The sequence below is a fragment of the Urocampus carinirostris genome, chromosome 4 (assembly GCF_059441175.1).
Source record: "Urocampus carinirostris isolate Australia breed hairy pipefish chromosome 4, RoL_Ucar_1.0, whole genome shotgun sequence".
Lineage (NCBI taxonomy): Eukaryota > Metazoa > Chordata > Actinopteri > Syngnathiformes > Syngnathidae > Urocampus > Urocampus carinirostris.
The window spans coordinates 46,545,441-46,560,447 of record NC_142352.1 but is presented as its reverse complement, the minus strand read 5'-3'; the positions used below and the strand labels follow the sequence as shown (position 1 = coordinate 46,560,447).

General features: G+C 39.9%; 1 protein-coding gene and 1 long non-coding RNA gene across 5 annotated transcripts in view; one reads left to right on the top strand and one right to left on the bottom strand.

Moving 5' to 3' along the window:
• The window catches only part of LOC148368018 (uncharacterized), a 532,004-nt gene that overhangs the window by 464,741 nt on the left and 52,256 nt on the right, over positions 1-15,007 (top strand). The window lies entirely within an intron of this gene.
• Positions 1-15,007, bottom strand: part of LOC148368019 (semaphorin-4B-like) — a 104,611-nt gene that overhangs the window by 63,065 nt on the left and 26,539 nt on the right. For all 3 annotated transcript variants that reach the window (XM_088334731.1, XM_088334730.1, XM_088334732.1), the window contains exon 2: positions 10,091-10,521. In XM_088334731.1, the coding sequence (XP_088190857.1) occupies positions 10,091-10,217 (127 nt within the window). In that variant the 5' untranslated portion in view covers positions 10,218-10,521. The remainder of the gene's footprint in view (positions 1-10,090; positions 10,522-15,007) is intronic.

The window sequence follows — 15,007 nt, the reverse complement described above, 5'->3', positions numbered from 1 at the left end:
CCAAAATTCGTTTATCTGTTTTGCAGCTTAAAAGCCTCATTCGAACATACACAAGCACACGTACACTCACATGTAGGCACGCAAATCAGGATTTATATAACAGTCTAGACTAGATAGGCTAGACTAGATGGTGTGGCATCACTGAAAATAATCTTAATATTTGGCATTTGTGGCTCTTTGAGTCAAAAATGTTTCTGACCCCTGCTTTATATTTATCTAAAAAGACAAGAAAATTTTTTTTTTCAAGAAAATTAATATATAGTAGCGTTAAAAAGTACAAAGACAAAAAAAATCCAACAATAATAAAAGTGAGTGATTTTCCTTTTTTTAAGAGTCCAAATTGAACTGCAATGTAATTTTGTTGCCTTATCAGAAGATCAAAGCACTCCTTCATCCAATCATTTCCCGTCCTGACTTGGGCTGCTGACGAACACTGGGGAACGCACTTATGCTATCTGGTCTGTTGCAAGGAATTGCAGCATCACAGTTCACGCTGGGGCTGCACGATTAACCAAAATCGCATTGATATTGCAATGTAACGTAGTGCGATTCTGTAATAGCAACTCACCGCGGTTATTTCAAGGATTTTTAGTTCCATTTTTGTGAGTGATGGAGTGCTTGGCCAACCAGAATTAAAAAGCTAATTTTAACAACACTAGCCAATTAAGGCGAGGCAAAGTTTACAAGCAGTGTGTGTCCGACAGGTGTGTGCTGTCAGTTAAACAGCCGGCGTTTTACACAATTGGCCACCAAAAAAAACAGCTGCGCAATGGCTAGTAGGATAACAACATCAAAAATAAATTAATTAATTGAAGAAAGAAGAGCGCAGGGAAATGGTGATTATAAACGGGTCCTCTGCAACTTATTGCGTCCGGAAATCGATTGAGGCGGTGTCGGGGAAGAAGGTTGCAGGTCCAGCCTACAGCTAAGCTACATCATAACCCTCACAACACCCAGGGCAAGAACAGCCTGGCGCTACTTATCCCTCTCCAGACCGTTTTTTCGGGGTTGGGGTTTGCTTCCCCACATGGAACAGATAGCACTGGTTTCCATGAATACCCGTAGCAGGAGAAGCGCACTGATCTGACTCTACCTACTTGTACTTTTGTATAATGACAATAAAGTCCATTTAAGGAACTGCAATTTTGTTTTCATTTGTAGATTTATAGTTGTTATTTTGTTACAGTTGTATGCTCTCAGTAGGTAATTACGTCTTCTTTAGGTAAGTTTGCATGTGACTAAAAATGCACTTTATTTTAAAATCGAAAATTGCATCGAAATTGCAATACAGGTCTGAAATAAATCGCAATTTTTTTTCTAAATTATTTTGCAGTCTTGGTCCACACACAAATGATTTCAAGTTGTGTGATGATCCCTAGAAACTCAAATGAGTTGTGTTGAAGAGACATGAACCAAAGTGTTATGTCTCATTGGACGGTCTAAACTGCTTTGACAGTCTAAACGTCAATGTTAGCTAGACGCGAAGCCACGTAATCGACTTTAGACACCGCAAATTAAACTTGTCACTTTTGATTCATGGTCATGTGCAAATTGGACAGCGTATGCGCACGCTCGGGGCTAATTGCCCTCTAAGCGCAGCATCCCTTGAGAGAAAAATGAAACACTGTTTGTCTTGTCATAAAATACAAATCTCATCAAGAAAAGCCACCGATTACAGGTTTGCCTCATCCCCTGCTACCAAATATCAGTTGAAGTAATAGGCGGCAATCTCAACTAATGAGTGTCATGACCCCGGCATTCCGGCCTGTCCACCTTAATTACAAAGTACAAGGTCGTTTCTCACCACTTGCTTTTCTGCGCCAATCAAGCTGTTGAAACGTGTCAGGACGCAACTTTTCTATGCACTCTGTGGAGCGTGCAAAAGGGGGATGAGGCCAGTGAAACTGTGCCACAATTAGGTCTCTGCCGGCTCCCGCATTGTTGAATCGGTTGTGAGTGTCGCCCTCAGTAGCGGGCAGGGGTCCACTTCCAGGAGAAGTGGGTGTTTCCTTACGTTTAGACTGACAGAGAAATAAAAAAAACTTCAGAGGTAAGCCCAAATCCTTAAACCTGCAAAATGTGAAGAAATAGTACATGGTTGTCTGTTTAAAATCTACATGTTTCATTGGTATATTCCAATTACAGGGTTCGTATTTATTTTTCTTGGCCAAATTCAAGCACCTTTTAAGGACAGTTTTTCACTGTTTCCAGTGCCTTCAAAGGGAAAAATACAGTGCCAATCAAAATAATTTTTGTTGTTGACTTTGATGACTAAAATAAAGTTGCTACCTTGCTGTTAGTACCTACTTTGTGCTATTTTGAGCTGTTCCTATCTATGATCTACAAACTTTTAGTGTTAATAGGCTGCAATAAACGGACATGAATTCTGCCGTTGTGCTTCGACAATGCACACGCAGCTTGCCTACGTCACACTTGTTTACAAATACGGAAAGGGCTGTATAGGTGATGGGTAATAATTGAGTTCAATACAGAAGATCACAACAAAAAAATACAGTTTGTATAAAAACATATATATGTTATGTGTTTTCAGGAATTCTTGAAAAAATATTAAATTAATTAATACTAAATAATTTAGTGAATAATGTTTTTCTATCATTCATATCATAAAAAAATCCCACGTGTGGACATGGTTCTGGTAGTCGTCTACCATTATTTTCAAAAGGCCATCATCATCATCAAATAATTTGGAGTGATTACTTTTCTTTAAAAACATTGTATCTTTCATGCCATTTTTCAAAGGGGCAGTGTATAATATTAAATGCCTCGTAGTGGTACAAAAATGTTTTTTCAGTTAAAAAAAACATTTAATAGGGAAAAATACATCACCTATTATACCAAACGGAATCTATACCAAGTAGTCACCGCCATGCTTGTCTGGCATTGTGCTGCTAAACACATTTGGAACTGATTTCCGTTCGCATTAGACGATAGAGTGCCATCTAGTGGTCAAATATTACTCAATGTACCTTTAAGAGGTCATTCCTTACTGCTCTTTATTCCGCTCCAATCAACTTGTTAAAATTGGTGACAGTGAAACATTTCTCCAAATTCCCTACAGCGTGCAGAAAAGGCAGACCCTGTCATAAAAATGTCCAACCCGACTTGCCGTAATTACGTGTCTGTTGTGGTATTGATTGGTGCCTCTGGACATGAACAATTTGTGAGCATCAAATCTGCTATTAGTTGATCAGGATCAGCGTCAAGTTTTAGGAGGGCAGACGAATATTTGGGCCGGATGCCTGAAAACACAGGCAGCCAGCCTGCACTGGCATCTGCCTGGTGCCAAGGTCGTTAGATTAGCATGCATGAGAGCCGGCGCACAATAGACCAACAATGTAAAGCAAACATCAGATAAAGGACACAAGCTAGAGATGCTTGAAAGGGCCAAATACGAATAAGCGGGTCTGTGGGAATGCTTTAGCCAAATGTTGCTTCACTCACTGAGAGAATGACCGTGTCATTGTTGTGGATAACCACAGAATATTTATAGTACACACCATTAAACAAAGTTCATACACTCAGATAAAATGCCATCATTTTTGTGATACAATACAGTCATTTTTAAAGAATTTATTTACAAATCAGAGTGGAAAATAAGTATTTGGTCACCTAAAAACAAGCAAGATTTGAGGCCGTCTAAAAGGTCTCACTTATTCTAAGGAGATCTAACGAGGTTCCTCCACTCGTTACCTATATTATTGGTACAAGTTTTAGCTTATTACCGGTATAAAAGACACCTGTCCACATACGTAGTCTGTCACACTCCACACTCCACTATGGCCAAGACCAAAAAGCTGTCGAAAAATACCAGAGACAAATTTTTAGACATACACCAGACTTGGAAGACTGAATCTGCAATGGGTAAAATGCTAAGTGTAACAAATCAACGGTGGGAGCAATTATTAGAAAATGTAAGATATATAAGACCTCCGATAATCTCCCTCAATCTGGGGCTCCATGCAATATCTCACTCTGTGCCGTCAAAATAAGAAAAAGAACTGTGGGCAAAAATCCAGGAACCACATGGGGACCTAGTGAATGATCTACGGAGAGCTGGGAACACAGTGACAAAGGCTGCTGCTATGAGTAACACAATGCGCCGACACGGACTCAAATCCTGCGCTGCCAGACTTGTGCTCCGTCTCAAGCCAGTACACGTCTAGGGCAGTCTGTGGTTCGCTAGAAAGCATTGGATGATCAAGAAGAGTACTGGAAGAATGTTTTATGGTCAGATGAAATCAAAATAGAACTTTTTGGTATAAACACAGTTCTTTTTTTGGAGGAGAAAGAATACTGAATCACAACAAAAGAACACCATACCCACTGTGAAGCGTGCAGGTGGAAACATCATGCTTTAGGACTGTTTTTCGGCAAAGGGACCTGAACAACTGATCTGTCTAAAGGCTGTAGTGGGTGGGCTGACACTATTACCTCCCAGTGCACGCCATTGGCTCCTGAGAGTGGTCACATCTGAGGGCAATTTTCTAATTACCCAAGGAGCTGTATTTAAAGACAGCTGCACTGGTAGCTGAGGAAGGGAAAGCACCAGTACAGTAAACTCTGGGGTAACGGGACAGTGGCTGAATCTTTTTTGAGAAAAAAAAGAATAGGAATTCCGTTTTGTTTGGAGTGAAGAGAAGTCAGGACTGGATGGAGCCTTCTCGGGGAGCACTGGAAGGGAGTCCTGATTTGATTTTATGTGTATGCACTCTCTGTCACCCACGACAGGAAGCCTACCTCCGATTGGAGAACCTTTTTTTCCGACACCATCCCCTACTTTTCCGAACCGTTTTTAGTGGTCAATTTGTTCAAATCTGGAAAACTGTCCCTTGGTTGTGTGTTTCAGAGTGTAAAACCTGTCTTTGATTCCCCCGGTTGCTACATCATGTACAATCGGATCTGGAGGTGCATGTGACTATGTAGCTCTTTGAAACTCCAAAGTGGCTCCCTGGCGCTTTTTTAACCAACCACGGCCCACATAAGCTCGCCAGGCCATTATGCTTTTAATGGCTAAAGATAAATAATCTACATACTATTATATGTTTCAAACCCAACATGATAACATTTTATAAAAAGAGTCAGGAGTGTTTTGAAACAAATACGCTCTCCTATGTATTATTTCAGATTCTGCACACTTCACTTACAATGGAACCCTTCAAGCATGTTAGCATATTTGTTTTCAAAGATAACAGGTTGAACTTTTCTTGTTCAGCCTACGTAAATCAAGAGTTGGCTGAGCAGCAGGGAAGAGACGCTTGTGCAAAGACAGTGAAAAGTCCACATGAAATTGTACCCAGTGCTAAAATATGCAAACATTAGTCAGGTTTTTATAACACGGCAGTGGTGAAAAACAACCAGCTCGAATCATCTCAGGTTCGAACCTTTGTACGATTCTTTGTTGATACATACAGAGAAATAAATAAACGTCTTTGGGCTGAAAAGAGGTTTGCGATGATGGGAAACACGCCGCATGCCCAACTTTGCTCCCATGATCCATTGTGGACCCTAATGAATAACAGACAAGCACTTTAGCCGCAAACGCCGCACAAAAGAGCTCCACTCGGCGCACATGAGAGATTAGCCCGCTCATTAGAAAAGAGGCGTGGAGAATGCTGGTGAATGGAGGAGGAACAAAACTGTTTCCTTTCATGGAAGTAAAGTTCAAGTATTTTCCATGCAGACAATTGTGACCAAGGCAAAGGATTCACAGGGCAGACATGTTTCACATGGCGTTGTACATGCTTTCGTATTCACATATTTGAATTGTTTCTGTAAAACGACTTGTAATCCATTTAGGTGTCTGACAAAGAAGTTAAGTGGCTTATAGATGAACTTAGATGAATAAGAGTATCTTGGCATGACTTCAGGACTTTAAGAAATATTTGCAAGCTCCTGATCCAAATTTAATGTAAGAGACAACAGGCTAAACTCCCCTCTTAGTGCAAAAATAATTTGGCAGAATTGTAGAGTACTTTTTTAGGGGCAGGTTAAAATACTGATATTGGTCTTAGTCAAGAGTGGCAATACCTGTACATACATTGAAGTGGGACCTGGTATTGGTCCAAAAAGAATACCTATTAGTACTTGTCTGTCAATGTCTCTGCAGTGCACATGTATCAAAGTCGAGGTATACTACAGCCCCTGAGATTATCTCAATACGTTAAGAGTGTCATACACCAGGGAATCGTGTTTTTTTTTTTTACTATATTATATTTAAAAAAAAAACATTTCAGTTGAGTTTAATGATAATAAATTGCCATCATTATTTTTAAGTCAATCCATCCCACATTCGTGAAAATAGAAACTAGAGGCCACTTATGGTGCCCGAATAATAAGGGGCCCCGGAGACCAAAAAAGTCCCCATCCGGAATGATGGGTTTTGAGAATCTCCCATCCGGAATACATGGGCCCATTCATTTCTATTGGTAGTCATGGTAATGTGGGCTTTTCCAGAGGGTAGTTATTGTAAGCAGGGACTGTCCAGGGTGGCTTGAGGGAGCCCAACCCACATTACAGCTATGCGCGCCGCTGGCAAAGTCTTGGGCTGGCCCAAGATGCTATTCTTACTCATGCTAGCTGTAAAAACCGTTGGTGACGAGTTGGGCTGACGCAGCCAGCCCGAGTATTAGCGCAAGCTAGCTGTCAACACTGTCGACAATGGGTTGGGCTGGCGCAGCCAGCCCAAGTATTAGCGATAAGAGGTTGATGCGATGCTTACTTATGCTAGCTATAAAAACTGATGGTGACAAGTTGGGCTGGCACAGCCAGCCAAAGTATTAGCGCAAGCTAGCTGTGAACACTGGCCGCAATGGGTTGGGCTGGCACAGCCAGCCCAAGTATTAGCGCAAGCTAGCTGTAAACACTGTCCACAATGGGCAGGGCTGGCACAGCCAGCCCAAGTATTAGCGCAAGCTATCTGTAAACACTGTGGGCAATGCTAACTTCTTCATGCCCAAAAATTTTGGGAATGGCAATATTGTAACGACTTCATATTTACCATTTATGCTAATGGCTTCATGTTAATGAGTTGTGCTAACGGATACGTGCTAAAAAGTGACCTCCACAAGGCATATCCTTGTTGCTATTGGTTGTGGGCCCATCTCAAATGAACTTGCCAGTACCGTGGGGGTGTGGAGTCCCCCCACAGAACAAAGTAAAAAATGACAGAAACATCTTTCTGAGCTAAAAACTTCATGCTAACTCATAATGCTAACAACCGGGTTTATATATACATACCGGGATCATCTTCCAGATCAATTACAACTCTTACAATTGCCGCGGGAATTGTCTAGTTATATCTATCTTCTTCAGCCGAATTTTGACGGGCCTCTCCTCCCAGAGCTTTTAGAGTAGCCCAACGATTCATATACCAAAAGTTCCGGCCGAATCAGGACTCTCCTGCGACAATACAGACTTTCGATAAGAGACCAAATAAAGTCCCCATCCGGAATAATGGGTTTTGAGAATCTCCCATCCGGAATACATGGGCCCATTCATTTCTATGGGTAGTCATGGAAACGAGGGCTTTTTCAGAGGTTAGTATGGACTAAGCAGGGACTGTCAAGGGTGGCTTGAGGGGTCCCAACCCACATTACCTTTAACCATGGTTAAATGGTGAATTTCAAAGACTGGATGCTAGCGAGAGGATGCTAACAGCTATGTGCGCCGCTAGCAAGATGTTGGGCTGGCGTAACGATGAGAGGTTGAAGCTATGCTTACTCACGCTAGCTCTAGAAACTATTGGTGACGAGTTAGGCTGGCGCAGCCAGCCCAAGTATTAGCGCAAGCTAGCTGTAAACACTGTGGGCAATGCTAACTTCTTCATGCCCAAAAAATTTTGGGAATGCCTATATTGTAACAACTTCATATTTACAAATTATGCTAATGGTCATGTTAATGAATTATGCTAATGGATACATACTAAAAAGTGATGCTAACGGCTAAATGCTAACTTCTTTATGCTAAAATTTTTTGGTAATGGCTATATTTTAACGACTTCATATTTACAATTTATGATAATGGGTACATGTTGATGAGTTATGCTAACAGATATATGCTAAAAAGTGATGCTATCCGCTAAATGCTAACTCCTTCATGTTAAAATTTTTTGGTAATGGCTATATTTTAACGACTTCATATTTACAAATTATGCTAATGGGCTAATGTTAATGAGTTATGCTAATGGGTAGATGCTAAAAAGTGATGCTATCGGCTAAATGCTAACTTCCTCATGCAAAACATTTTTGGTAATGGCAATATTTTAACGACTTTATATTTACAAATTATGCTAATGGTCATGTTAATGAATTATGCTAATGGATACATACTAAAAAGTGATGCTAACGGCTAAATGCTAACTTCTTTATGCTAAAATTTTTTGGTAATGGCTATATTTTAACGACTTCATATTTACAATTTATGATAATGGGTACATGTTGATGAGTTATGCTAACAGATATATGCTAAAAAGTGATGCTATCCGCTAAATGCTAACTCCTTCATGTTAAAATTTTTTGGTAATGGCTATATTTTAACGACTTCATATTTACAAATTATGCTAATGGGCTAATGTTAATGAGTTATGCTAATGGGTAGATGCTAAAAAGTGATGCTATCGGCTAAATGCTAACTTCCTCATGCAAAACATTTTTGGTAATGGCAATATTTTAACAACTTTATATTTACAAATTATGCTAATGGTCTCATGTTGATGAGTTGCTAATGGATACATGCTAAAATGTGATGCTAACGGCTAAATGCTAACTGCTAAAAAATTTCGGTGATGGCTTTATTTTAACAACTTCATATTTTCAAACTATGCTAATGAGTACATGTTGATGAGTTATGCTAATGGCTAGAGGCTTAAAAGTGATGCTAATGGGTAAATGCTAACTGCTTAATGCTAAAAGTTTTTGCTAATGGCAACCTGCTAACAAATCAGCAAAATGAATAGGCTCAATGGATTCCGGGTGGACCAATTCAAATCGAACGGCCCATTCTATTTGAACATGTATATTTTAAAAGTTTTTAAAGTGTAATAACAGTATTATTACTATGTTGTGACCTTGAATGTGATCTTTAGACCTCCACAAGGCATATCCTTGTTGCTAACTATTATGGGCCCATCTGAAATAAACTTGCCAGTACCGGGGGGGAGGGGGTTTTTGGGGGACGGAGTCCCCCCACAGAAACAAGTTAAAAATTACAAATACATCTCTCTGAGTTAAAAACTTTATGCTAACTCATAATGCTAACAACTCAACGCTACCGGTTCTCTGCCAACATCTGCCAGATCAATCACAACTCTTACAATTGCCGCGGGAAGTGTCTAGTTTAATGTTAATGTTTTTTTTTTTTTTTTTTTACAATAACAGGAATTTGTCTTTTTGTGCCAGTTGATAATTAGGGATTATTGACAGAGCCGATAGAAAATTTTGTTTTTTAATCTTATTACAATTTATTTGTCAGATTTTCAGTAGGTTCAATTGTGTGCACTAGACTAAATGCGTCCTTTTAAAAATGTTTAACATTTTGATCAGTCTGGCCCTCGGCTTGTAGCCCTATTTTTTTTCCGGCTCTCGGCCCATTTGACTTTGACACCCCTATGTAAATTTGTGTAGCGCTGTAAACATATGCTGGATGGAAATGCACTGTTAATTGGTCTTAGATGTTGATATTTATATGATAAAAGTTGTTCATTGTGTATTCTATGGAATGCACGGATGGATGGATGGGTTGTCTGACAAACGGACGGATAGATTTGGAAATGTGGATGAACAGACTGATGTAATTGAAGGATAGATGAATGGTTGGCAGTTGGAAGAACAGATTTAAAATTACGTTTGCATCGGTTGGTGTGTTGGAATCGGTGGAAATGTGGATAAATAGCTGAAATGATGGGTGGATTTAACTGTAGACTGTCGGTGGACAGATGGAGAAATTGTTAGGTGGGTGGAACGATGGCACAAGAATAGATAAAAAGTTTTAAAAATCATAACCACAGGGAAAAAACCTCTCCAATGATTTCAACGATGATTATCCGTGAGACACATCAGCTCTTTCTACTCACTGTAAGGAAAAGTGATCCGCGGCGTCACATCATCTTCAATGGCGGCTGCTGATTGGACATTGAGAGCCAACAGGAAGGCAGCCAGCGTGAGGCAGAGCGTGCTCGCTGATGTCGTCCTCATGGTCATCCAACACTCACACCAACAAACACGGACGATCAGTGTTTGTTTGAACTCTCCTCAGGATTCATGAGGCTCTGGCAGACTCCGGGGCTCAGCTTTCTATCCTCGCCGGCATCTCCAGAAAGGAGGGGAATGGGGGTATGGCGAGGTAGTGAGTGTGCCCTTGACTTGATCCTTGTATTCCCACAGGTCCTCCCCGCACACGGCGAGCACACTCTTTGCACAAAGACAAGGAATCTTTCCTGGATTAAAAGCCTGCTTGTATTTTGCTGGTGGTGATGAGCCAAGCTAAGCTCCAAGCAGTGGTCATCTGTGAAGAGAACAGAGAAGAAATCCTTTTTGTAAATCGAATCAAAAATACAGAGAATAAAAGCTCAGTTCGAAGAACACATTTGTTTAATGACAACAAAAGACACATTTGGCTAAAGATTTGACCGCAAAACCCAAATCTGATTGATCCTTGAACAGAGCCCCTCGTTTTCCTGAGAGCACCGCACGCATTTGTGACAAAAGCGAGGCCACTCTGAGCAGGCCGCCAGAGCATAGCTCCATCAAAATGCTAGCAGATGGAGCCAAGGCACAAACATTCTGCAGTAGAAGGGCACAAACTTTTGTAGTTTTCGTTCCCCCTCTATAAAATGAAGCCATCATTAGCAACCACAGATGATTATGTGGAAGCTTAGATCAACATATTTAGGATGTGATGAGGAGTCATGAAAGAACAGTCCAAAGTCAACTCTGAAATTTGTATCAAAGAGGCACAATGAAACCATCTGTCTTTTGACTTTTGTTGGCTGGTTTTGTTTTTTCTCATCCTCATCATTCCGCAAGATTCACTTTGTCCTTATGTATTTGTTGTTTAATTCTAATAAATATCGTATTGTAATGGAAATGTCAGACAATAACAGGCAATGACCACAAGAGTGTGAGTTTAAAATCACTTACTAGTTACTTAGTAATAAATGGTAAGTATTAAAGGGGAATAACCACTTCACACCTTAGTGCACTGCACATAAATTATGTGTTGACATACAAGTCAATATGACCATTTTTTGCTTTGACTTGAGAGCAAATCTTGATAAACAGGCAAAGTATTGTGGCAAAATACTCTCAATTGCTAACAGTTTTACAAAGCAAATAACTTTTTAATGTTTCAAAATATTAAATTCTGTTGAATTAAAAAACATACAATTTAGCCCTGAGATCTTCTTAGCTTAATGCTAACACTAAATAACAAAAAATAAATGCAAGCAATAACGATTACCAAAGTTGCGGAGGTTTTTTGACGCTTTTAACCGTGTTATAATAATTACCAGGGACAATTGTCATGAGCACAAGTGGACAAACATTTTCAGTACAACTCATTAATGGAAATTGAGTGTTTGGGTTCATAGGTACGCAACTTTATTAGTCACAATCAATGGTTTGTGTGAGTATCAAACTAGAAGAATGCTGACATTTTGTGTCAACCCAGTCCATAGATATATTCATGCATTTTGTATTTACTGGTTGATTATGAACACCATAATACCGTTTGTAATTTATTACATTTTACTTGTGTGGTGACCCAATTTAATTGGAAGCAAAATGAACTAAAGGTTTTACTAATTTTCCTCAGGGGTTTCTTTTCCTTGTACTCATGTAGATTTCAGATCAGGGGCCGTTTTGTCTACCAAAAATGTAGCCTAGGCAGCCCTGTGGAACTCTCTGGGATTATAGGCTATACAAATAAATGTGACTTGACTAATTCTTGACTATTCCAAACTAGATGAAAGTGACGGCAGCACGGCAGCGCAGTGGTTAGCGCGTGTGCAGCACAGTTCTGAGGTCATGAGACCAAACCTTCAAGTGTGGAGTTTGCATGTTCTCCCTGTGCTTGCGTGGGTGTCCTCGGGGCGCTCCGGTTTCTTCCCACATTCCAAAAACATGCAGTTCAGGTTAATTGACCAGTCTAAATCATCCTTAAGCGTGTATGAGCAAAAGAGTTGTCCGTCTCTGTGTGCCCTGGGACTTGGATAGCAACCTGTTCAGGGTACCCCCTGCCCACTGCCCGAAGATAGCTGGAATGGGCTCCAGCACCCCCGCGACCCTACTGAGGATAGGGGTGCAGATAAGGGATGGATAACAGTGACTACTGAGAATCATTTTAGTCGGAAATGAAGCAGAGAAAAGTTTAAATAAGGCGTCAGGACCCTTTTTGACCCAAAGAGCCATAATAACAAAATATTTTGTTTTTTGGGGGAGAGAGCCATACAATATGTTTCAGACATATTCTAGCCACAGCGCCAAACATGCTCTCCAGCAAAAAAAATGAAATTTTAAGCGAATTTAATTTCACCGTGTGACGTAAGATGATTTGATAAAATTTATGAAATAAGAAAACTGCCAGAACCTGTATACCATATCAACCACTTCAAAGGTCTCGCTTTTGCAATTACGATCGTTGAGGCAAAGTGCAAGCAGAGTTCTTTTGTAAAAACGTCGGAAAATACAGCAAACAAGGATATTGATGTGTTTACCTTAGGTGCATAATGCGCTGGGTAGAAAGAAGTGCACTATGGGCATAATTCCGCCCACCCCTATCGCTCATCCAATAAAATTTTCTGTGTGTTTGGCCGATGTTTCTGGGTGTTAATTTTTTTCTTCTGTGGGTTTACTGTACACCATACAGTTTCTCAACAGTGAACTTAATTTGTTCAATGAGCTTCCATATAAAGAATCCTTAGCGACGTACAGCCGGAATGAGTTCTGCTAGTGTGACTAAACTGTAGTGGAAACTGTGCCCTTTATTGGACCGGACCGTCCATTCTATTGGCTTCACATTGTCTTTGTGCGCACTAGATATCACTCTGCACTTGTTAGTTGTAACCCAAGTTTTGAATAGAATTTTATCTGTGAGAAAAAGGTTCCCAAACCCCTGATTTAAATTAAAATTATTTGACACTTTTTGAATTTTTTTTTTTTTTGGCAAAGTCATTAAAAAAAAAAACATTGTCGTGATACTCCAGTGAATTTACATCCCAAAGTCCCACAGAGATATCGACATTCTAAGTGTAAACAGCCCCAGAGCACATGCTGCCACTGGATGAGCTTTTTATCAAAGCAAACGTTCCCTCGAGAGCTCATTCAAAGGGTTTTACAGCAGGTAATAAATCCATTAGATGGCCGAGATGATTGGAGGGGGGAGACGGGCTGGGCGGCACTAGTGGTCTGCGAGTGGCCCCCGGTTGTCTGGCGGTCACTGATGGCAGACGTCCTGGTGATCACAGCGCTTGCTGGCATTCACTAGGACGAATGTCAGATTGCCATGTGCCCAGATTACAACCAGGGGCGATAACTCTAATGATATTGATAGGATTGCTTCCAATTGATAGGCTAGACACAGTTTTTGTGGAGGATTGACATGTAGACGATAGGTGTTATCCAGCTTTAAAGTAACAATAACTTAAAAGTGTCAGTATTGGGGGTGGGACGATAATGACCAGACCACAAGAAGACGACACTAAGTATTGATGTATATAACTGTAAATATAGTAACTTTCCTGTGACTGTCAATGTCTGTTTCAACTGGCAAATGACACAATTTGACACACAAAAATAAATGTAGTACATTCCTGTTTTTGCTGATCAACAATTAACTAATTTACTGCTAGCCGAGTTAACTCTTTTCCAGCCTACTTAATGGAAAATGGAAGTTTAATGTTTAAAGCCACCAATGGCGCTGAATTTATAATGTTTTTGGGACGTCAAAACCATTCATTGGTATGGAATGAACTATATAAAAATCATACTGTACTGTATAGACAAATGTAATCCAGTATAGTCCCTGATTAGAAAATCCCTTATTACACAACCTTAGTGGTCTCTGAATGTTTAATCAAAAGTAAATACTTTCAGGCAGGGTTCACTTCAAATTGTTTTGTCAAGCTTAAGCCAGACAGCAAATGTGTCAAAAAATGTATTCTCACTCTTTGTGGCCCAAGTGAGTAGTTTAAATCCAACTACAATTTCAACGGTGATTAATATACTGTGGCCAGAAAAAATTATTTGACATGGAGAGGGAAGGGCAATATCAGCCAAAACCCAACCAAACCCAACCAAACCCAAACGTTCACACTAGAAACAAGTGAAAGAACGAGAGAAATTGGAAAATCCAGTTGGAGCAATTTACCGCCTTAACGCAATCTATTATATATCTTTTCTTAAGCTTGAGGCAGTCTATCAGTTTTACGAACAATATCTCGCACAGTGCGTACTTTTGTTGACAGAATCTGGCATCTTGTCACCAAGTTAGTAGTCGCTTGTAGTTAAAAATATTCATGCAATGACCACTATGCTGGGTGCCATGTAGCCTATCTGGCTCTTCTGCTTCGTGTACAGGATGAATAAATAGTGGAATCTGGTGTGGCATTGCTCACAGTTGCGGATTCATTAACCTTGAAAGGCTCAAAATTAACATGTGCATCTGCTGGGAAGAAATAAATGTGTCAGCATTACTGATTGATGGACTGGTTGAACCAGGTCATGATGAGTTTACCATAAAAATGTTTTTGTTCTGTAATTTGTCTAGAATCGACATTTCTTTTTCTTATTTTACAATATATTTTTTCTTTACGTTAGTCTTATTTTCCCCTACATTTTAACTGTACTTGTTTCAGTTTGGAGCCACAAGCTTGAAGGAACATAATAATATATGAAAAAAACATCTGCCGACCTAAAAATATATTTTCACAGGGGGAGACTTACTTTATATATATATAAAAAAAAAAAAAAAAACAATAGTTCAGGGTGTCCCC